We start from the raw sequence: 23,891 nt of genomic DNA, 5'->3' as shown, positions 1-23,891 counted from the left end.
ATACTCGGATTGGCTTATATTCAAGTATATATGGTATTTGTTTTATATACATTTGTATTCTATTGGCCAGTATTTTGTTAACAATTTTTGCATCAGTGTTCATTAAGAATATTGGTCTGTAGTTCTCAATTCTTGTAGGACTCCTGCCCTGTTTGGGTATCATATTTATACTTGCTTCAAGAGGTTGCCGTCTTTTTCTGTGTTCTGGAAGATTTTGTGTAGGATTGGTGTCATTTCTTCCCTAAATGCTTGGTAGAATTGTCCTGTGAAGCCATCTGGTCCAGGGAATTTGGGGTTGGTAATCCCTTGATATCCTTGTCTATTTCTTCTATTGCTATGGGTCTGTTGACATTCTTGATGTTCCTCTGGGAAATTGGAGGGAGGGGTTGTTGTTCAAAATTTGACCATGTCTTCCAAGTTGTTGAATTCATTGGAGTACAGTCCTTTGTAATACTCTTTAATTATCCTTTTGAATTCATTAGAGTCTGTTGTAATGTCCCCTCTTTCATCCCTCATTCTTGCTATTGAAATTCGTTCCCTCCTTTATTTGGTTAGGTTTACCCACGATCCGTTGATTCTGTTTATCTTTTCAAAGAACCAACTTTTAGCAGCATTAATTTTTTCTATAGTTTTCTTATTTTCCCTCTCCTAAATCTCAGCCCTGATTTTTATTATTTCTTTTCTTTTGCTATTAGCACGATTGTGCTGTTGACTCAGCTCTGGTTGCTGTAAATTTTGTGCCAGCATATCAATCATATGGCTTTCTTCCTTTCTCAGGTGTGTATGTATTGCTATGAAACTTCCTCTGGTAACTGCCTTTGCTGTGTCCCATAAGTTTTGGTACGTCTTATTCTCATTCTCATTGGTTTCTAGAAATTTCCTAATTTCATTTATGATCTGAGCCAGTACACACTCCTTTTTCAGTAGAGAGTTACTCATCCTCCAATTGTTTGCCTTGTTTTATTCATCTTCCTTTTGCTGATTTCCAGCCTTATGGCACAGTGGTCAGTGAGAGAAGTCTATATGATATCAATGTGCTTAAATTTATGCAGATTTAACTTATGCCCCAGCATGTGGTCTATCTTTGAATATGTACCATGTGGAATTGAAAAGAATGTGAATTATTTTGTATTTTCATGAAAAGCTCTGTAAATATATATCAGGTCAAATTGACTAATTGTAGTGTTTAGATCTCTGGCCTCCTTGTTGAGTTTCTTTCCCTGTGATATTTCTTTCTCAGAGAGTGGTGTATTAAAGTCACCTACTATAATTGTTGAGGCTGTGATTTCTTTTTTTCATATTTTGGAGCATTTATTTGACGTATTCAGCAGGTCTGTCATTTATGGTTTGCACTTTGAGGTCAGTTTTATCCAAGATTATGATTGCAACCCTTGGGTTTTTTTTTTTTAATTGCTGTTTCTTTGGTATGTTTTTCTCCAGCATTTGATTCTCAGCCTAGTTTTGTTTGTAGTCTTGACACGTGTCTCCTGTTGGCAGCAGATTGATTAGTTGTATTTTCTAAACTAGTCTGCTAGCCTCAGTCTTTTAATGCCTGAGTTTAGTTCATTGATATTCAGGGTTATTATTTCCATCCGTGGACTCTGTGATGTCATCATACACCTTTTGTGTTGGGTGTTTTCCCACCTCCCTTTCTTTTTAATGTATTTTGTGTGTGTGTGTGTGTGTGTGTGTGTGTGTTTCGTTCTTGACTTCTTTTCGCCCTTAATCCAGTGCTATCTTAGGGGCTGTTTTCTCTTTGTTTCCCTCTGGGTGAGGTTGTTCTCTGTGGCGGTCTCTTACTTATGCTTGGTGAGTGCCTATACTGGATCGACAAGGATCCGGGCTGGGTTTCTTCTAATGTATTCTTTGAGTTTTTCCTTCTCTGACAAGACAATTACTTCTTCATCTATCTTGATCAATAATTTGGCTGTGTAGAGTATTCTTGGGTTTGCATTATTTTCCTTCAATTTTTGCAATGTAACTCAACTGTCTCCTCTTCTTCATAGTGTTCTCTGATTCCCTGTTTCCCAAAAAATAAGACAGTGTCTTATATTAACTTTTGCTCCCAAAGATGCACTAGGTCTTATTTTCAGGGTATATCTTATTTTTCCATGGAGAAGAATGTGGTACATGTTTATTGTTTATTGTTTTATTAAAAGAGGCCTTGTACTATCTGTCTGCTCTGACTGTGCTGCAGCCAATAGTGAGCTGCGTGGTGGTGCCCACCACTATGATCCAGAGTCCAGAGTTATGGTAGCTTCGGGGGGGCTTATTTTGGGGGAGGTCTTATTTTCAGGAGATGCCTTATATTTCAGCCCAATGCAAAACTGTAAGTAGGTCTTATTTTGGGGGGATGTCTGACTTTTGGGGAAACATGATAGGTCTGAGCATATTCTTATTTGGGAAACTATGTGATTGCTTGTTTTTCCCTAGCTCTTCTCATGATTTTCTCCATTTCCTCAAAGTTGGATAGTAAGTATGATGTGCCTTGATTTCTTCTTGGGCTTCAGTCTGACTGGTGTTCTTTCAGCCTCCTTGGGAAGTTTTCCTCCAAGAATTTCCTCTCCGTTGCAGTTGACTTCTTTGTGGTGTCTTCCTCTGGTAATACAATAATTCTAATGTTGTTCCGCTTCATAGCATCAGACCTAGCTTTTAGGTTCTCTTCAGCTTCACTGATGATCTTATTAGATTTTTGTTCGCATTTTTTTAAAGTCTCCTTGACTGTCCTCTAGGTCACTGGTGCAGTTATCTGCCTCCTCCAGTCGATTCTCAAGGTCTGTGTGTCTGCTACTGGTTTTTGTTATCTCCTCCCTAATCTCTTGTATTTCCCTTTGGTGTATGGACTTAATCTCCTCTTTCATTTCATCCTTTTTCTGTATTGTTTTTCTCATATCCTGTATTACTGCAAGAAGTATTCTGAAAAATTCTTTATGTGGCAGATAAATATCTGCTTCTTCTATGCATGTCGTTTGGTTCAGGACATCCTCTGCCACTGAAGTTTGTTTCTTATGTTTTTTTTGTTGAGGTCATTGGGCCTGACTGCTGTTTGTTTTAGAGGAGCCAGGTGCCATTTTTCAGGGAGTCAAAGAGCACTGGCACTCTCTGGGAGACTCGTAGGAAAGCTTCTTCAAACTGTTGCAGCTAATTTCACTATGGAATTAGCCAACCACTTTATCCTCCTGTGGCTTCACTCTTTCCCTAGTCAACAAGTTGGATGGGCCTCTCCGGAGATGCTGGTTGGGTTGTTGTGGATCCACGAGGATGGTGCTTTACTGGGTGATCTCACAAGAATCCATGATGGTGTGGCCCATGACGGCTTGGGTTGCCACAGGTGGCATGCAGGGGTGCCCGCTGCAACAGGAGTGTCACAGAAGTCTGGTTGGTTGCCTGCTTTGGTATAGAGCACCATGAATGGTGGGCGGAATTTCCCTGATCAGGTAGATCACTGCATAGGTTAGGCAGAGGTTCCCGCTGCTCCGTGGAAAGTTGGCGAGTGTTTGATAAGCTTTCTTAGTCTGTGAGGCACTACAGCAGGTGGAAGGAAGCTCCCTCAGTAATGTGGGACCACAGAGGATGGATAGAGCTCCCCAAGGCACACAGGCAGGATTTCCCCCAAAGAAGGGGTGCCGGATTTCTCCAGCCATGTCTTAAGCACTGCAGAGGATGGGCAGGTGGGCTTTTCCAGGGAAGAAATTTGGCAGGATATCCCCAGTTGGAGTGTGGGTGGGCTTTCCCAGCTTCCGGTTATGCTGCAGAGGGAGGAGCTCACCCAGCAGGGTTGAGTGCAGGCATTAATGCCCTAGGCTAAGGGTAGTGGTCAGGATGTTGGCAGTGCTGTGTGAGAGAAAGGGGAAGAGAAAATGAGAAGGAAAAAAACAGCCTACTGAGACAGGGGGATAGGGGGGAATAGAGAGAAGAGAGGGAAACTGAAGCATCAATATAAATGAACCTGATCCTTGACCATGGGGCTGGAGGGGTTTAATCCCTGCCCTGAGATGGTGTCAAACTGTGGCTGTGTTGAGATAAAGCCCCTGTGTTGGCTACAAATGATCCTGGCTCCAGCCAAGACAGTGGCCGGGCCAAGGTAAGGTGACCAGATTTTAACATTGGTATAGCGGGACACCATTGATAAAACTCATATCCTGGTGAAATTGCCACATGGCAGCCGAAAACCGTATATACCCTCACTTGTTGTGCATTCTTTCCAAAAATTGGGACTTTTTAAAAACACCATAGACACGAGAAAAAATGTTTAAAAAGCGGTACATCTGGTCACCTTAGGCTAAGGTCAAACCCTAGCTGGCCTCCATTGTGGTAAGCCAAAAGACCCAGCTCCTTAAAACCTATTGGATCTCTGCCTACTTATCTTTCTGATGCTCCTTCTGCGACCTGGCGGTGTGGAATTTCCCTCTTGGTGACTCTCCTGCACAGATTTCTGTGGAGTTCCTCTGCTATGTGTTACTCAGCTGCCATCTTCCTGGAAGTCTCTACCATCCATTTCTTAACAGATTTTTGTGAGAACTTTTTTTCTCTCCCACTTAAAATTAATATACTCCCCCCCCCCAAGAGAATATAATTTACCTTTGTAAATTACAGAAAAGGGGCTTCAAAAATTCATGGAAAAATTCCTTTACCTTTTTATCCTATTTCCATGCGCTATTTGTGGCTCAGTCATACATGTTATTCCAGTTACTATGGCTCCATAAGAAATTATCCCCAACACTTAATGGCCTAAAATAGCAATTAAATATGCTCATAGATTTTAGATTTTGTGGGAAGGAACTCAGACATGGCATAACAAACATGTTTCTTCTCTGCCCTATGATGCCGGGGCCTCAGCTACACACCTTACTGGCTAGACCAGAAATGTCTGAAAGTTCGCTTACCATGTGGCTGCCTGATAGGCCAGTTTGGGCTTCTTCACAGTTCAATGTCTAGTGTCCCTCCAGAGTACATTTCCTAAAGGAGAAACCAGGTAGAATCGTACTCCTATAGTCCCTGGGAGCAATGCTGCCGTATTCATTAGGTCTGAAGAGTCCCAAGTCCCCCATCCCCAGGTGCACAAAAGGGACAGTGACCACACACCTCACATTCCTTCACGAAGGGATCTAGGGTCCCTGAGTAAACCGCATGGAGTGCATAGCTGACCTCCTACATCAAGGAGAAGAATCCTACCTAGCTCCATCAATCAAGGCCAATTGCCACAAAATAGAGATCAGGCATGCCTCCACCCTCCATCATTCTTTACCCTTTTCTGATACTGTTTCTTCCACATTATTCTACTTTTGTGCTGTGTCCCACAGAGCTCACAGGCAATACTTACAAGTAAGGGAGTTTTTTAGAGAACTTAATGGGTTACTACAAGCCAAGATCAGAAAACACTAAGGATACAGTCATTGGTCCACAGTATCATCTCGCCTCAGCCAGTAGTTAAGTCTTTCTCTAGTCCTTAGTCTCTGTGTTGCCCTTCAATTCTGTCTCGTGTCTCCTTGCCTCAGCCTCTGACTTTGCCTTTTTCTTTCAGTCTGTCCAGTAATTTCTGTTTCACAGCCTCTGGTTCCTCTGGTCTTTAGACAGATCTCCTTTGTTCTCCACTGGTAGTTCTTCATCCCTTAAGTTCATGGGATTCTTCTCTGTTCCTGTTCTAAGATAGCACATCCCTATGGCCAGGGAAGTGGCAACGAAAATGAACCAGTCCACTCTGTTTTGTGTTAGACATGCCCTATTTGCAAAGTCCCACCTAATCATCAATGGGAATCACAAAGACCTAGACAGAAGAGCCATGCCAACAGACTTCACACCACGATAGTCCCACAGACAGGCGCTTCTTGCCTTCTTACCCTTAAATCTACAAGTGAGAGCTGTGTCTTGGGAGATTCGCCTGTAAACCCTGGCAACCAAGTGTGCTTTTTACAGTGCCTTTCCTCAACTCCTGTGCAGACAGACCACTGCAGCCAGGTGCAGATTCAGGGCAGCCTCCCAGCATTGCCTGTCTGTCCTGCAGCCCCCACTCTATGTGCCTCATTGGGCCTCAGCCATCCATGTGGCCTTTCTGCTCTGCTGGGTGGCATTTTGTTTTAAGATGATGTGATAGAAGGCGATGTAGGGTTTAAGAAAGCTGAATTATCCCTGTCATGTTTAACTCACTGCATAGTTGGAAACTTATAGTTTGAATGTTACATGTTTGCTGTCAGGAATTGAATTTCCTTTCCACTGGGCATCCTGCAGACCCTGCGGTGCTGCATTGCTCCTTGGGCCTTGCTGTGTAGCATGGGGATTGCAGGGCCATCTCTACTCTGCTTATAGGACCTGCAGGACCGCAATGATGAGTTGCAGGCTGCGCTGGAAGGCCTACAGACATGGATGCACAAGACACAGAGTAGCCCATCTAGTTTCCGGCCAGATGGATGCCTGCCCCCAGCAGATGGCTCCGAAGGTAGAGGCTCTTCTTGGGGAAAGGGTGGAGTCCTTTTTCCAGCTAACTGGGCTATCTCTCAGACCTACACGTAGTTTGTGTCATGGGCCACTTCCAAGCATCATAGGGTATATTGAGGCACAAACACATGCCCCAGACACACTGGCACCACCCGGCTGAGTTCCTTGTAGCTGGGGATTTATGGAAGGGGATGGGGGCTTTATCAACTGTAATGAAATGGCAGCGGTTATGTGATCTCACAATGACCTCATGAGAGGCATGTCCATCACTCGTAGCTGTTCCAAAGCCACCTCCAGAGTTGTGATTAAGATGAAGGGGCTTGGTGGTGAGGTTTCAGCATAGGCTAGAGACAGAGAGAGTGAGGGTATGAGACAGTAAATAAAGGAGCTATATTTCCTTTGCCCAGGTCACAGACCAGTCTCTATACAGATTGTCCTCTGAGCTGTAAGCTGGTTGATGTGAAAACTCTTTTAATAAAAGAGCTAAATTATATCTAAAACATATTAATGACTCCCTGATGTTCAGAGAGAGCTTGAGATTTGTCCCCTTGAGTGTCAGAATTCGTCAGAATAGACCTGTGCCAGCGGCGCCTGCGCAGGACACAGGTCAAGCACTGGAAGCAGTTGGGACCTGTGTGCATAGGTGTGCATATCTGCTTAAAAGTAGATATCTCTGGCTTCAGGATCCTCTTAGTGCTGAGGTTTATGACAAATTCCACCTACAGTGTAGACTGTGTTTGATTAATCTCAGCTCCTTCAAAAGACAAGAACAAGGAGGTAACACAGCTGCCCTAGAGTTTTGTCATAGTCCTGTATAGCCAGGGGTTTGTTCTTGGATCAGTGCCCCCAACTGTGCATCAGCAGACACCGTGGCAAGTCTCTCAGCCCTGCTGCCAAAGCTCTGATACACAGTGGTTTTGTGTGCTAAGTTTTGGCCACTCCCTCACCCCAGGGAGATCTGTGGACACTGACAGCCCACTCCCTCACCCCAGGAAGATCTGTGGACACTGACAGGCCACTCCCTTACCCCAGGGAGATCTGTGGACACTGACAGGCCACTCCCTTACCCCAGGGAGATCTGTGGACACTGACCTGTGGATCTTTGGCAGTCGAGCATTTTGCATCCTCCTCCCTCCCAGTTTTGTAGTGCTCTAAAGCTATTTATTTAATAAAATGTAAATGAATTATAGCTAAAAGAGCCAACCTGGGAACCTTAAGTTTTCTCTGAATGTGGGTACAGCGTCTTTGGACCCCAACATAACCTGCTCACCTGCAAATGGCAGATTGGTGTCTTGAAATCCTGTGAGTCAACAGCCAAAGGCCATTAGACTCATTTGGGAAATGTGGGATGGAGCCTGACACAGCCAGCTGTACCACATCAAGAGATGCCAAGGGTGCTATGACATCCATTTAAGGCATCCTACGTATTCTTCCACACAACAAACAGGTCAGCCATCCCCAGGGAAATGGACACTGTGTCCCCTCAACTACACAGAATTTGTGGCCCTCAGCACGAACCACTGACCCAAAACCTGGGAGACAAGGCCCTGAAGTCTTGGGTCTGCTCGAGACTGGGGACTGCGGCACCAGATCACAGACCTAGGCTTCATGCCATCGCTAATGAAACCTAGCAGTTTCACAATGTGGCCTTTTTATGTACTGTCCTCCCATCCCTCTGATGGAAACCATTTTAGAAGCAGCACCAAGGCTCAGTTGACCCTTCCGATGTTTGTCTGCTGCAGAGAGAATAGTAAGAAGCTGGGTTGCAGTAAGCCTAGTGATGTGGACTGTCCAGCCTCACGGACCTCCTGTCAGCCCAGGTGACTGCACAAGTTGACAGTTCTCAGTTTCCAAGGCAAAGTAATTCTTTCCAGAGGTTCTCATTCAGGTTTTTGTCTTGTCCCTTATGTCAAAGTTTATCACCATTTTCAGGGTGACAATGAGAGTAGAGGATGACTTTGCCACTTCCCATCCTTGACACCGCAAAATGAAGACTGAGTCATGGCATAAATGCAATTCTGAGTCTCAGACCAGCTCTCTTCCAAGCCCTAGCAACACACGTAGTTCAAAGATGTGCCTTGTGTGCCTGGTGTGCGGAGTGGTGATTCAGGTTGGAAAGCGAGTCCTTGCAGTGCTCTCAAGCACCATTCCTCATTCCACACGTATGGAATGTGCCTGACTGCTTTATTTATTTATTATTATTATTATTGTATTTTAAAATCATTTTGTTGGGAGATCTTACAAGTATAACATTCCTTAGTTAAATCACATCAAACAGTGTTGTACAGTTGCTACCACAATCGGTTTCAAAACATTTTCTTTTTCTTGAACTCCTTGATATCTGCTCCCCATTTATTCCCTCCTTTGCCCACCATACCCCGCCCCAGGAAACCTTACTTTATTTTTTTCCATATCTTGCACATCCAATATATCCATTCACATACAATTCTGTTGTTCGATCCCATTGAGTGGGGTTATTCAGTCATCAGTGCTCTCAGCTCCCTGTTATCTCCTCCCCCCTTCCCGTACCCTCAGGGAACCATTACTCCATTTATTGTTTCTGAAGGGTTATCTATCTTAGCTTTCATGTATCAAATGATTATAAATATACGATGAACCTACATCAAATCTGATATGATTAAAGAGGCAAAACAAATAAAAACCATAATCATAAGGGGAGGGAATATTAAGGAACTAGAGGATAATTATGTAGTTCATCAGTGCTATACCACACCCTGGATTTATCATCCCTTCCTGTGTCCCTTCTGAGCGTGACTGTCCAATTACCAGAGGGGCTGTGATTTCTGGGTCTCTACTACATCCATGCCCCTTCACATCAATTTGGTTGCTTATCTTTTGAACTTCTGATACCATTTCTCCTCAACACCTCATGATCACACAGGCTGGTGTGCTTCCTTGTGGGCTGTTTCTTACCTGCTAGTTGGGCACTTATTTAACTGCAAAGCATCTAAGACCCCATATGCTATTAATAACCAGGCACCATCAGCTTTTTTCAACCACATTTGCTTATGCACCCATTTTGGCTTCAGCAATCATCTGACCAGTTTATCGAGCAACACACAGACTTACTGCCATCAAGTTGATGCCAACTCATAATGACCCTATAGGACATGGGAGACCTGCCCCTGTGGGTTTCTGAGACTGTAACTCTTTATGGTGGTTTCAAACTGCTGATATTTCAGATCACAGTCCAATGCATAAACACCATGCCACCAGAGCGCCTCCATATCCTGAAACCCAGCATTATTGTGTGATATAATAAATAATGTGTAGGAGGAGGAGGCCAATTTGAAGTCTTTAGCTAATAAATAGGCCATGAGGTGTGTCTGGCCACCTTCACACACAGTGAGGCTCATTCCCAGGCATCACACTGCCCAGAGGCATGTGTCACCAGGTCACCCCACTTCTTCCATCTCCCCACCTCCTCTATGATCCTGGCATCACCAGGGAATAAACTTGAAGTGAAGTACAAGGGGGCCTTACATTCATGGACAATTCCATTATCTTTTTCTTCCGTGTTCTGGAGGTTTTTTGAAGTCCCTTCACACGGTATCACTGCCACTTTGTAGGAACTTGAAGGGTGTGATGGGCTGCAGGAGCCTCCTGAGCAATCTGTTCTGGGAAAGTGTGAAATGGTCCTAAATGAGTGTTTCCTAACGTGGGCAATGCTGCCCCCTGGGGGGCACTGGAATAATCCATGGGAGCTGCCAAAGCAAATAACCTACACCCTATCCTGGATTAGGGATGGGCTATTGTATCAAAGTTAATTGCCAGAGGGTTGCTGGGTAACTATTTTTCTGAAAATTGGACAGCTGACCAAATAAGTTTGAGATCCTTTATTCTACATGGATACAACATAGCAGATCACCAGTGATGCGTGCTGTCGTACGCCAGTGCAGCAGGACTCCACCATCACTGCCTTTCCCTTGAAAAAGCACATGTAGAATCTGTGCATTGTTGTCCCTTGGGAATAGGAAAGCTGTAAGAAACCTGTAATGTCCTCACTGAGCTAAGCTGAGATTTCCTCTTCTTCGCAGGCTTTTTCACATGCGTTACAGCTCCTACTCCAGTGAGCCTCGAAACGGAACTCATGATGGAGCAGGTGAAAGAACGTTACCAAGACGTCAAGAGCCAGCTGGAGACGAAGGTAGGTGTGAGGGGTGCCCGAGGGGGAGCCTGGGGCTTCCTTTTGTGCACAGAGAGCCGTGCTTAGTGCTGACCCTTCTCCAGGCAGCTGCCTTGGATTTCTCTGGTTGGTGAGCGGGGGCACTAAGAAGACAGTTTGAGGGAAATACAAGCAGAAATGACTGTCAGTGCCTGGCCCAAAGTCGCTGGGGGCTGGCATGCTGAGTGCAGCCCTGCCAACTGCTGTGCGGGAATTCACACCACCTACCTCATTCTTAGCATAACTTATCCTTGGCTTTGCCTCTCGTGGGATGCTGCATAGTTTCTCAGCCAGGATTACACTGGCTGACAAGGTCTTCTCAGATGAAGTTAGCTCCTGCCTCTCCTTAGATGGTGACTAAGAGAATGTCCGCACACAGTTGCCATGTGCCGCGTTCTTTCTACTTTCAGGACTCAGAGAGCCAGCCACCCTGTTTCCACCGGGACCTCTGAGCTCCTGGGTGCAAGTTACTTACCTAAACGGAGCTTGCCAGCCAACGGCCAGACAATATCTTCTCCCACGGGAGGTTATCCAACTGGTCCAGACAAGGCTGTGCCCTCTCTACAGAAAGCACCTACATCTTGAGCACTGAGTCTTGGGGATGTCACCGCTGCCTTTGCATCCCTGACTTCTGCAGGCCTCAGCTCCTTGGCATGCCCGACAACCTTGCTGTTTCCATGTCATATTGTCAGGGGCTAATGTTTCTCTTTCCAGGTAAACTACTACAAGCAGGAAATCGAACTAATGAAGAAAAACTTTGAGAAGGAGAAAAGGGAAATGGAGCTTATGTTCAAAAGTGAAGTCAGCATGCTAGAGAGCCAGAGAGCAGACCTGGAGGCGCTCCATGCACAGTCTCAGGATGCCCTTTGCAGCCTGCAGGGGCAGCTGTGGGAGATGAGGAGTGGGGGCCCACATTGCCCCAAGGAGTTGGCCACCTTAGCTCAGTGGCCAGACGAGAAGCTACGCCTGAGACACCAGCACGGACTACCACAAATCAGGTCTGCTGCCCTGTTTTCTTCTGGGTCCTCCTTCAGTCTGAAGTTCTTCCCCAAAACCCACATTAGATATTTAATTCAGGAAATGACTCAACTGCAGTGCATGCTAAGTGGGTAGTTTTTCTCTGGCCACAGAGAGGAAGGTAGGAAAAAATAGGGCTTTGTATGAGTTGTTTTAACTTAAATTAGAAATATATATATTAAAACTTAAGTTATGAAGTAATTTAGTTTGTAGACTACTTTTAACACATTCATATTTATTTTCTGCCTCAGACTTCTCTGTAGCAAAGGAACAAAGTAGCAAAGCATCTTCCTTATTTAATGTCATGTTCTAATTTTCCAGTGCACGCGGTAGCATGTGGGCAAATGGAGAAAAAGGCTAAAAGCTCCTTTGCAATTGGGAGGCCAGTTATCTGTGAAGGTAGCTTTTCGAAGCTGTCCTAAGCGAAAGGAGCCCTGCTGGGGCTTTGGGTTAGCATCAGGCTGCTAACTACAAGATTGGTGATTCCAACCTCCCAACTGCTTTGTGAGATAAAAACAGACTTGCTCCTCCAAGAAGAGGGACCATCTGAGAGCCTCGGCAGCAGTTTGTTCCATCCTGCAGAGCATAGGAGTTAGAATCGGTTTCATGGCAGCGAGTTGCTATGTCATCACAAAGAAAAGCAATGAAAGATTTCTTTGGAAAACTGAGCATATCAAGTAGGTTTCACTTAGTGGAATGATAACTGGTTGCTGCCAGCCCATGCCTATTTATCATGACCTCACTCTCCCACAGAGAATCTTGGTCCTCGCCAACTTGGACACCAAGCGGGCTAGAGCCCTGCTGACCAGACCTGCAAAGCCTCCTTGGGAAGCATTCTTAGCTGGGAACATGGCTCGGGTTAGAAGTGGCACTATGATGACCACAGTGGACCAAGCCATCTCCTGTGTCCTGTGACCTGGGGAGGTTGATGATCCCAGAGCCAGTCTGCCTTTCTGTCATGGTGCAAGGAAATTGAGGCAGCTTGAGTATGGGTGGTAAAGAAAATCCTGGACTACTGAATTGTACCCTCTTCTGTACCCTGCCTTTCTGTCCCCCAAAAGATGGCCACACAGTGGCCTCAGACCTGGGCGTTGCAATAACACATACTGCCCGCTAGGATGATCCAGAGCTTCCTCCTGAGAATTTTGCTTCATAGTATCTGAACCTGTGAACTGTCTGGTAAAGGGCGGGCTACTGTCCAGAACACCTTATAGACCATTGCCACTATTCCCAAGCCCTCTCAGGCTCTAAGAAGCAGCAAAGGGACATGTCTGGTCCCAGGAGTTTCCTTAACTGGCTGGAAGGCTGCTCCCACCCCCATTCCCACCCCATGTCATGATTGTGAGTCGAGCCATATTGCATGACTCTGATGAGCTGAGTTACTCTTGTTCTCCCAGGCTGACTGCTCTCAGCTGGGCCTCACTCCACCTCAGTGTTATTTTCCTGGGGCTTCTAAAGGCCTCTTTCCTAGATGTTTAAAATACTTTTTTAGAGTAATTTCGACTAAAGGTACATTTTTTTTTTTCACTAAACTTTAGGCCAGTACTGCCCAATACAGCTTTCTGTAGTGATAGACATATCTTGTGTTTGCCTGCCCATTACAGGAGCCACTGGCCACATGGGGTCACTGAAAGTGACTGATGTGACCAAGAATCTGAGCTTTGATTTTATTCCATTTTAATCTGTCTAAATGTAAATTTAGTCCCATTTGACAAGTCGTGTCTGCTGCATTATCAACTAGATCCTGTGCATGCACTCTCTGAGCGCAGCTGGCACGAGTAGCGAGGAGTTGTTCACTTAGAACGTGCGCTTGGGCAGGCCTTTCTAACCCTGTGATACATGTGACATTCATGTTTCTGAGCCAGGTCCATGTGAAAGTTTCTGTAGAAAGGGGGCAAAGGCTGAACTGAGCCAGAAACTCCTGTGGATGGAAGCAGCGCACTTGTTACAGCAATGGGACTGTAAAAAGAAAAAGATGCTTCAGAGGCAACTGCAGCTAGTGACAGACATGGGAGCCCAGCTGGACTTGGACAAGGGATAGAGAAGAGAGGCAGAAGTAGATGCTAGCCCAGTGCAAGAAGCAGCAACGCAAGTTGGGTGGGGGGTGGAGGGTGGCAGGGAGGGCTGATGAGTAAAGAGCAAGCTAAAATTTGCTAAGTGTTTGCACTTGAAAAGTTAGAAACCACATATAGGAAGCAATTAAAAGGGCTTTCCCTGGAGGCAGAGGGGCTGAAAGCCTTCTTGAAGGAGGGAAAGGCAACTGCCTCCAGGCCTGCTGAGGTCCACAGAAGTCAGAAAGGAGACGGGACCAGCAGGGTCAGAACGTGGAGAGGCTGAGTTCCTGCGTATGCCAGGGAGGCATCTCACTGCAGATCCTGTCCAGAGCCCGGTCCCGAGAGCAGCCCCACAGCCCAGAGGACCCTCTGCATAGCTCACTATCAGGGCCATCCCAGCTTGGTGAATGATATAGAGGTGGCTCCTGCTCCTTTAGAGACATGGGTGATCTATGCTATCCCCTAGAGGGGCAAGGCCCGTGTTCCTGGAGAAACCCGTACCTTTGGCTAGCAGCCTTGCTGGTCAGAAGCAAAGATCATCTGAGCAGCAGGAGTCCAAAGCCACAGAGCAGCCCTTACTGGACATGGCTGGACACAAGCTGCCCCTCTAGGAGCCTCTGTGTCTTGGAAGGTGAGCATGGGGTAGGGACCACTAGGACAGGACAGCAGAAATTAGAAGATGCTGTACCGATAACAGAAGGTAGAAACTGTGCTGGAGAGAGAAAAGAATGACATGAAAACCAGGCTCCTACAGCTGGAAGATAAGCTTCTGGCTAGGGAGAAAGAAGCAGACTCGAGAGAGAATAACAGGTTTGCCCTCTATCCATTCTTAAACAAGTGGAACTGAGTCATCTCAGTCCCTGATGACTTGATTGCATAACCCCCTTTCCTCCTAGCAGGCTGGTAGACTCGGCCCCAGGAGAATACCACATAGCCCAGGTGTGCCCAAGCTTACAAGCCCAGTCTGGCCTGTACTCGGGCCGTGGTGTTGCTAGGTGCTGTGTGAATGCGAAAAGAGAAATTTTCCATACAGAAACCCCCAGAACTTCACCAAGAGGACTGCTGTGACTTAGACTCAGGTTTTCACTATCTCTGTCGGCAGGAAATCTGTGCTTGTCTCACGGGGCCCACGAAAGACTGCCCTGAACCCCATTTCATTCCTTTGGGGTCTCTGAAGGTCTCTGCCTGCCAGCTCCAAGCACCTTCCTTTAGTCCCACTGTGTGTATTTATTGAAAGTGTCCTTGGCGCAGATCTACTGCTTCATGAATTCTGTGAGAGCCCCAAGAACTGACTGGGACACTCGGATGTTGGCCGCAGAAGCCAATGCCTTCTAGAGAAAGCTGAGCTGAGAGGGAGTTCTTAATTCCACCAGCTGGGCAGGCTGCTTGAAAGGCCACAGGTGGAACTGGCCTTCTCGCTTGAGGACTTTGGCTGGCAAATGCTCTATCTCAAAAGCCTGGGATATAGGAAGGCCTTTCCCAATATTTTCCATAGATGGACCCATGTCCCTGAGTGGCTTAAAACAACACAGATTTAATATCTTACAGTTCTAGACGCTACAGGTCAGAAATAGGTTAAAATTTAGCTAATTTCTTGACAGCTTAGTTGCATGTTAGCTAGAACTGAGAGCTAAATTGTACTCTAATCGAGGTGTCATCAGGGTTGTGCCCCTTCCAAGGGGTTCTAAGGAGAACCCATGTACTTACTTTTTCCACCTTCTAGAAGCCACTCACATTTCTTGACTCGTGGCCTCTTCCACTTTTCAAAGCGTCCAATGGCTGGCTGAATCTAAGGCTGTGCCTCTTCTGCCTCTTTCATTTAAAAGGACCCTAGTCTGTACAATAGGCCCACTAGAATAGTCCAGAATAATCTCATTATCTCACAGTCAGCTGATCAGCAGACTTAATTTCATCTTCAACTGTAATTCCCCTTAGCCATGTAACATAATATTCACAACCGGGAATTAGAACATGAATAATGTTTTACCAACTGCCATCGAGTTAATTCTGACTCATATCCACCCCAAAGGGCAGAGTAAAACTGATCCCTAGGGTTTGTGAGGCTATAAATCTTGATAGAAGCAGAAAGCCCCATCGTTCTCCTTTAGAGCAGTGAGTGGGTGGGTCTTTTAGCTGCTGGCTTTCCAGTTAGCAACCTAGAGTGAAATGCAGATGAATACAATACCAACTGCACCACCATGGCTTCCCAGAACAGTCTTTAGGAGGTCATTAATCTGCCAACCACAGTAGTGATCTGGATGTTTTTTATCTCTGATACATCCATGATGACATATCTTTGGTGTATTTAGGTGTGTATTTTTTAAAATATTCTAATGTTATATGCAATAAAAAAGTGTACTGCTATGATTTTATAAGAAATTGATCAGATCGTTTTACCAGCACCCAAAACAAGAAATAGAACCCTCCTGGATTCCCCACACATAGCCAGTATCCTGACTTCTAACTCCTTAATTTTGCCTGTTTTTGCACTTTATATAAAGGAAGCATACCATCCGTCCTTTCTTACCATATGTTGTTTGTGAGATTCTTCCATATTGTTGCTTAGAGCTATAGTTATTTCATTTGCACTTTATTTTTCATTCTCTTGCCTGCATTTTTCTACTGCTATGAAAGTTCTTTTACATGTCTTCTGGGTCAATGCAATATGTTTGTATGGAATGGAATTTTTTAGATTTTAAGATATAATCATGTTTACCTTTTTATTGACATAAGAAACAATGTGTCTTGTGCAAAACTCAACTACAACTCTTTTTTTAATGAAGTTTTTATTGTGAATTAAGGTTTACAGAGCAGATCATACTTTAACACTCTGCAATTCATACATATTTTGATGCCATTCATTCATTCATTCATTCCAGTCCCCTTAATGTGCCCTCCCTTAGTCCACGACTTCCCTGTTTTCTATGTCCTTTTCTCCTCCTTTCCTAGCCTTCTGTCTTTCGGTGAATGCTCCCATCTCATTTTAACGGTTGACTTTTCTAACACAGTAGTGAGTTGAAGTCCAGACCCAAGGGAGCACGGTCTTAGGGGCCCCACCAGACGCTGTCTGACCAGTAAGCCTGGTTTCTTTTAGGATTTTGATTGACAGGTTCTTCTTCTCTTTCCAGGACTCTCTAGTGTGATTTTATGCAGAGCTGGTGGTGGTGGTGCCAGGTATCACCCCGTTCTTCTGGGCCCAGGATTGTGGAGACCGGTGTTCTCACTGTCCCTTCGACTAAGTGTTTTCCCTGTGTCTGTTTAACTGCCACCCCGCTGCTCTGCTCTGGACAGGGAGAGATCAGTCCTTGCACCCTAGACGGCTGCTCAGAGACCTTTAAGACCGCTGCTACTTACCAGATTAGAATGTAGAGCACTGTCTTTGTGAACTATGATATGCTAATGGATCATTTTGTCCCCTGCAACTATTGTGATACCACTCCCCCAAAGCCCAGTACCTTATTCCTTCAGAGTATCTGCTTATATTTAAGAAGTTGTCATAATTTTGTCCTCTGTTCGCCCCACCACATTCATGGATATATTTGCAGTAAAAGTAAATATACAAATACTCTCTTTTAAACATATATATATATATATATGTTTGTAAAAGTCTCCTATCTGTTCAGCCTGTGTGTATGTCCAAGTACTCACTTGTAGATTCCCCAATCCCCCACTGTTGTAGGACTTTGAATCTAACAGTGTTTGCGTCTGTAGTTTCTCACTCTTGCAAACTACCGGTGTACGCGCCTGCCTGCCTCCATCGTTTCTCCTGTGTGTTGCATTCCCCTCCGCCCAGGCTATCACTTGCCTGTGTTCTAGCCGCACCTCCCCCCCCCCTCCTTTCCATCCTCTGCAACCATCAAAGAATGTTTTTATTTCCATAAGAAAACTTACTGTTGATTTTTATAGTGGTGGTCTCATACGATATCTGTCCTTTTTGTTTTTGACTAATTCCACTCGGCGTACTGTCCTCCGTGTCCATCCCTCTGTGAGGGCTTTGCAGGTGCATCGTTATTCTTCGACGTTGCATAGCATTTCATTGTGTGTTTATTGCACCCAAGTTTGTTCATCCATTCTTCCACTGCAGGGCATTTAGATTGTTCCTGTTTTTTGCTATTGTGAATAATGCTATGATGAACATGGGTCTGTATCTATTTATTTGTGTCATAGTTTTTATTTCTCGAAGACACATACCAAGTAGAGGGATTGATGTGTCATGGTATTTCTCTTCCCAACTTTCTCAGGGTGCACCATACTGCCTGCCACAGTGGCTGCACCATTTCCCAGTTCCTCCGGCAGTGTATGAAAGTGCCAGTCTTTCCACACCCTCACCATCATTTGTTGTTATCTGTTGTTGTTTTTTTAACCTTCCAGTTAATTTGGGGGGTGAGGTCGTATCTCATTTTGATGTGTATTTCTCTAATGGCTAATGATTAAGAGCATTTCTTCATATATTTTTGCCCCCCTGAATGTCTTCTTTGGTGAAGGATCTGTTCACATCCTTTGACCATTTTTTACATTAGATTGCCTATCTCTTTCTGTTGAGATACTCAATTTTCTGTAAATTTTAGAGATGAGTCTCTTGTCCAGTATGTCATTGTCCAATATGAAATTCCACAGCCTTTGGCTTCTCTTTTGACTCTTGGTGGAATCTCTTGACACACACAATTGTCTACGTTTTCGGAGCCCCTAGTCATCCATTGTCTTCTGCTCTGAGTGTGTTCTCCATTACTTCTGTGAGGTCAGTTACATACTTGGCTTCACATAGTCTCTTAATTGTTCAGCAGATAGGATGAGCAATCTTCAGTGTATCTGCGCTCCAAGCAGCCAAAAGTAGAATTCCACCTCCACCTAACACAGTGTACACACCTAGAATCAGTCTGTTTCCCATACTAGAGCCAGAGTGACCATTTCAAATTTCATGTCCCATTTATTTGACAGCCCTACTCTAAACCCTTTGCTGCTTTTAAAGTTCCCATGACTTCTTTTTCTCTATTTTTCCCTTAGTGCCCCATGAGATCAAATGAAGTCAGATGAGACATACTTGTGTTTGATACTAGAACATAATGCATAAGATAAGCATGGCAAGGTTATATAGTACCTTGATTACTTAGATTGGGAAAATTAGAATCTAACAAGATGCCAGACAAAGACGTAGTTGGGGGGATAAATATCGACATGTGTTCAGGACAGAAAGTATGGGTTCAAAGCTCAATAGGGATTTTTTTGTTGGTAAAAATACTTGCCTGTCATAAATCACTTGTGTTGTCTTGGCAGAGATTCTTTAAGAATTGTTTGTCAGGAAATAATGTGGCCCAGGGTAGCCTTGGTCATGGAGTAGATAGTGACACCTGCCTTTCTCTGCTGAGGTATTCACTGTGCATCAGGCCGCTCCATAAATCAATATGTGTTTCTTCCTCAGTTTTTCCTTCCAGTGATGACCTTGGAGTATAGCAGGTGACAGTCTCACTAAAGAGGAAAATGTGTGCAAATATTTTAAGCTCTGGTCATTCTTGTTTCTTAGATCCCTGCCGGGATTCACTAGCAGGGAATAGCTTTTGGAATGCCCCAAGGTCTCACATTCAGTATTACGCATTGATACCAACCATGGGCACATGGTTCCCAACTTACTTCTGATTGTCAATTGTGCTTGCAGAGCCGAGCTACAGAGGCTTTCTGAAGAAAACACATCGTTGACAAATGAATTGGGAAGGATTCAGCAAGAACTTAAAGTTGCAGAAAGAACAAATGATGTACAGAGGTAAAGGCTTGTCCAGGTTCAACTTAGGACCTTTGAGCTTGTGACCCAGTTTTCACATAGCAGAATGAGTGGTTTCCTCTCAGTAAAGTGAGTGTAGAAGTTACTGAGATAGAAAGTGGGGCGTATTCTCAAATCAACCTCACTTTCCAGAAAGCCAAGAGTGGATGAACCTAATTGGTCTCTGACCATGACATGACACATATGTAAAGGGCCCTGGCCTACCTCCACATGCAGGCAGCCCCTCTCATACCTGAATGCCTGGTCTCAGACATAAAAGGTAGAACACGTATGTATGTGGCAGCATTGCCCACCCCACAGTGAGCAGCTGCTACACCCATCCTTCTTACCTCTGCCATCGTGGCATACCACCTTATTACCTGTATGAAAGTACTCTGCATCACACCTGATGGTGAGGACAGGTGGACATAGTTTAGTACAGTGAAATGATCCTAGGGCCTTCCTAGACAAATACAATATCTATGTTCATGACTCAGTAATAATTTCAGGTGGACTTTTCACCACGGTTTATATTTGTATGTAGATATCGGCATTAGGGGTAGGTCTGGGCCCTAGGACACTGAGGCAGGAACAAGGGACAGGGAGTGGAGTGCTAACACTGGTCAGTGAGTTTTCACTGCTGTAGCCATATCCAAGGGCAGTCTGCCTTTTGATTTTTCTTCCAAATAAGAAGTTCAAGATAAAGTCAACTCTGACCTGCTGCGAGCATAGAGCATAGTTGATGGAGTAGCCATGACGGTCAGAATATGGATGGCAGGGGAAGGGACCAGCGGGGATTTGCATCATTACAGTTCTGAAATCCAGGAGGTCTTCCCTTGAAACCATTTTCTCCTAAGTTTACTACCAGACTCCATTCCCAGCAGATCGCAGTGAGGGTAAGATGGTTTGTGTTTGTGTTGCTGGGTGGCTAGTTCCATACTTTGCTAAATCCGTAGTAATTTGCTTGACTAAGGATTGCCACGGAGAATGCTCCTTTTGTACAATCTGGCAAAATCTTGCAAGCGAAAACTAAACCCACTCTCATTGAGTCTGTAGAGGGTTTCTAAGACTGAATCGTTAAGGGGTGTGGGAGGCTATACCATTGACCTTGGCAGTTACCAGCACAAACCAAGGTGACACCTGGCTTTGGTTTCACCCTCCCTGCTGAAAATTTTCATTTCCGCCTCAAAAAGAGTCACCTGATGAATCCCATCTGACCCTAGACCAAGGATGGGACCAGCCTTGTTCTCATGTAAAATGCATTGGAAAGGGGATTATTGGAGATGCAGTTAGTTTAAAATTTGGCACCTTGTCTTTTGATCTCTCTTAAGATCCATTTTTAATTTGTTCCAGTTTTTAATACTTTCTGCTTTCTTTTCTAAAGGTTCTTGTCTGTTTTACTTTGTTATTGTTAGTTGTTTCTGTTGTTTTTAAAGTATGTTTTCCTATAGATGAAGTCCAGAATAGGTGCATCTATACAGACCCTAACTGGATTAATGGTTCTTTGGGAGTATCACACAGTTGGTTAGAAGGAAATGGGAAGCTAATAATGACGAGTACAAGAATGAAGAAAATGTTCCAAAACTGATTGTGGTGATGATTATACAATCTTGATATGATTGAACTATTGAATTGTATATATGTGAATTATGTATCAATAGAACTTTTTTAAAAATTAAAGAATCGCCTGAGAACTTTGCTAAAATGTTGATTGTGATTCAGTATATTTAGGTCAAAAATTCAAATTATCAGCAGGGGTTGGAACTGGAATAAATCGGTTTGAAGTCCTAAGGGTAAACTTTCCTAAATTCTTCTGGCTTTAGGAGCTTGGAATCAAGATTGAACCATCACCACTATTATCAATCATAGCAGTAGCAGTAGTGTAGAGGGATCTGGGCCGTAGAATATGAGGGGAGGTAGGGGTGGGCCTTTTTGTCCAAGCCATGGTGGACTGTTACTAGAAGAAGAAAACTCATTAATTGGCAATGATATTGTTAATTTTGCTTTTTCAACAGGAAAGAAATTGATATTTTAAAGAAAGAGAAATATCAGGCCTGCCTTGAAATGGAAATGATCAACAGTCAGGTTTAGTATTACCACCTGATGCGAAGCTAATGAACTTTTCTTTCTCTTTCTTTCTTTCTTTAAAAACTATTTTCGAATACTATAGAGGACTTTGTTCCTCAACGATTTCAGAATGCAGTAACTACCTCCCTTGTCAAAAATCAGAAAGTTCGTGTGGATACATTACTGCCATCAGGGACACCCCATTTTGGTGCTGCCAGCCATCCTGATAATTCTTAGAATCACATGTGGCATTTATATCATGTCTTCTTGTCTCTTTCTCTCGGTCTATTCTTTATTTTGGAGACCATGGCACTTTTGAATATTACATGCAATTGTTTTGTTCCGTGTCTTGAAGTTTGGGTTTGTCTAGTCATTGATAATAATTAGATTGAGATGAGGCTTCTTTGGCAGAAGTACAAGAGTAAGAGTTGTGCAGTCATCAGCACCATCAATGTCAGAACTCTTCCTTCTTCCACTCATTGTTAGCTTCCCACTTCCCGCATCCTCCCTGCCATGCCCCTAGCCAACTATCACTCCAGTTACTGTCTCTAGAGATTTACATAGCCTGGATTTCATACACAGAAAATCACACAAAGCACAAACAATGACAAAGCAAAACAGAGAAAAACCTCAGCCAAAAGAAAATATAAAATGTTAGAAACTGCCACCAGTTAGAACCTCCTTGGGAATTCAGCCAGTCTCAGCCAGAATCTTAACAGTGAGACACACTTTCACATAAACTAACAAGTACTAGCAGACCCCTTAAAATCCCCTTTTTTAATTTATCAGAAAACCACTATAACCAGAACACCACTTATGATTATTTCTGTCACCTAAATCCCACTCATGTATTCCTATTCCTTCTACCCAGTCAGCTCTATCATTTCTTCCTCATCTCAACAGAATACAATTTCCAGCCCCTATCTGAACTTTCTCCACTAACCCAAAGAGCAAGTCCTGTCCCTCCCTCCTCCACCTACTCACACACAATCCAGAACCTTACATACCATCTACAGTTGGATCACTATGCCATGCAAACAACAGTCAGCAGTAGTAACCACAAAAAATCAAGATAAACAAAAGTCAACAACTGAAGATTACGCAACTTCATTGGAATACACAGAAAGTGAAGACCTTAAATTACCAGAAAGAGAATACAGGTGAATGATGTTTGTGACCATACAAGAGATTTGGGGATCAATTCTGAAAAAAGGAAGAAAGTGTGATACTAAAAACCTCACACCCCAAAGAAACCGAGAAACAAAACAATGAGATAACAGAATTAAAAAACATTGTATGAGAACTGAGCAATACCGGTGTTCATCGCAGCACAGTTTACAATTGCAAGGAGTTGGAAACAACCCAAATTTCCATCAACAGATGAATGGATTAAAAACCTATGGTACAGATGTGCTTTACATAATTGATGTATGTATGGATTGTGCTAAGAGTTGTATGAGCCTCTAATAAAATTATTTAAATAAAAACTATGGTACATACATACACTGGAGTACTACACATCACTAAAAAGCAGTGATGAATGCATGAAGCACCTTGCCACATGGGAAAAACTGGAGAAAATGATGCTAAACAAAGTAAGCCAAGCACAAAACACAAATACAACATGAGTCCGCTGAGGTAAACTTAAAAAAAAATGCAAAAGGGACATAAGGAAAAAGCTACTGTATACAAACATTCCTGCGGTGAGGTCCAGGTAGTATGGCAGGGGCCAGACCAAATCCAGGGATACATATGGTAGACAATTAAAAAGGTTGGGGGGGGGGAAGAAAATGAAATAAATGGGTAGCTGGGGAACAGGGAACTAACCCATCCAAGGGGAGGGTCTTGTTCATATCGTCGCCGGGAAAGAAGGACCAGACTTCTACCCCATGCTCCAAGATGTGAATGCAACATACTGGCATGAAGCAAGGAACCAGTAGAGAGGTCTGAGGGGTTGGCCCCAATCCCAACTACATGGACAGCAGCCCTTGCCCCCAGAAGAAAGTACTTCAGAGGATAGCATTGAAGCTACAGCTCCGAGAGAGGGACATGTCTGATCAGAGCAAATCAAAGCAAATGAAGGGGGAGGAAGAGAGACTGGAGCACATCCTGGCCCACCAAGCCTTAAGGACAATATCCTCACTAAGAACAGCCAATGCACAGAGAGGACCATATGGCTGGTCCCACTATGAGACAGGACATCCCCCACTGACCCATAGCCCTATAGGGGACAACACTGGAGACACAGTGTGGGAATTAGACCGATCTGACCCCACCACACTGAGGCAAAACATGAAGGGCATGCAACAGAACAGCAAGGGGAGCAGAGCAAGGAAGTCCCGAGGCATTATCAAAAATAGACTTTGGGTTCAGAGCA

At 44.2% G+C, this 23,891-nt stretch overlaps 1 protein-coding gene across 5 annotated transcripts in view; it reads left to right on the top strand.

Annotated features, from left to right (window-relative positions):
- NINL (ninein like) overlaps nt 1–23,891 on the top strand; it is a 187,473-nt gene that overhangs the window by 117,686 nt on the left and 45,896 nt on the right. For all 5 annotated transcript variants that reach the window (XM_075564189.1, XM_075564193.1, XM_075564190.1 and 2 more), the window contains 5 exons: nt 6,307–6,436; nt 10,494–10,603; nt 11,336–11,619; nt 19,346–19,450; nt 21,463–21,532. In XM_075564189.1, coding sequence (XP_075420304.1) covers nt 6,307–6,436; nt 10,494–10,603; nt 11,336–11,619; nt 19,346–19,450; nt 21,463–21,532 — 699 coding nt within the window. The remainder of the gene's footprint in view (nt 1–6,306; nt 6,437–10,493; nt 10,604–11,335; nt 11,620–19,345; nt 19,451–21,462; nt 21,533–23,891) is intronic.

Source organism: Tenrec ecaudatus, chromosome 12, assembly GCF_050624435.1.
Source record: "Tenrec ecaudatus isolate mTenEca1 chromosome 12, mTenEca1.hap1, whole genome shotgun sequence".
NCBI lineage: Eukaryota > Metazoa > Chordata > Mammalia > Afrosoricida > Tenrecidae > Tenrec > Tenrec ecaudatus.
Note: the sequence above shows the minus strand (reverse complement) of the source record. Positions and strands in the feature narration are given on the sequence as shown.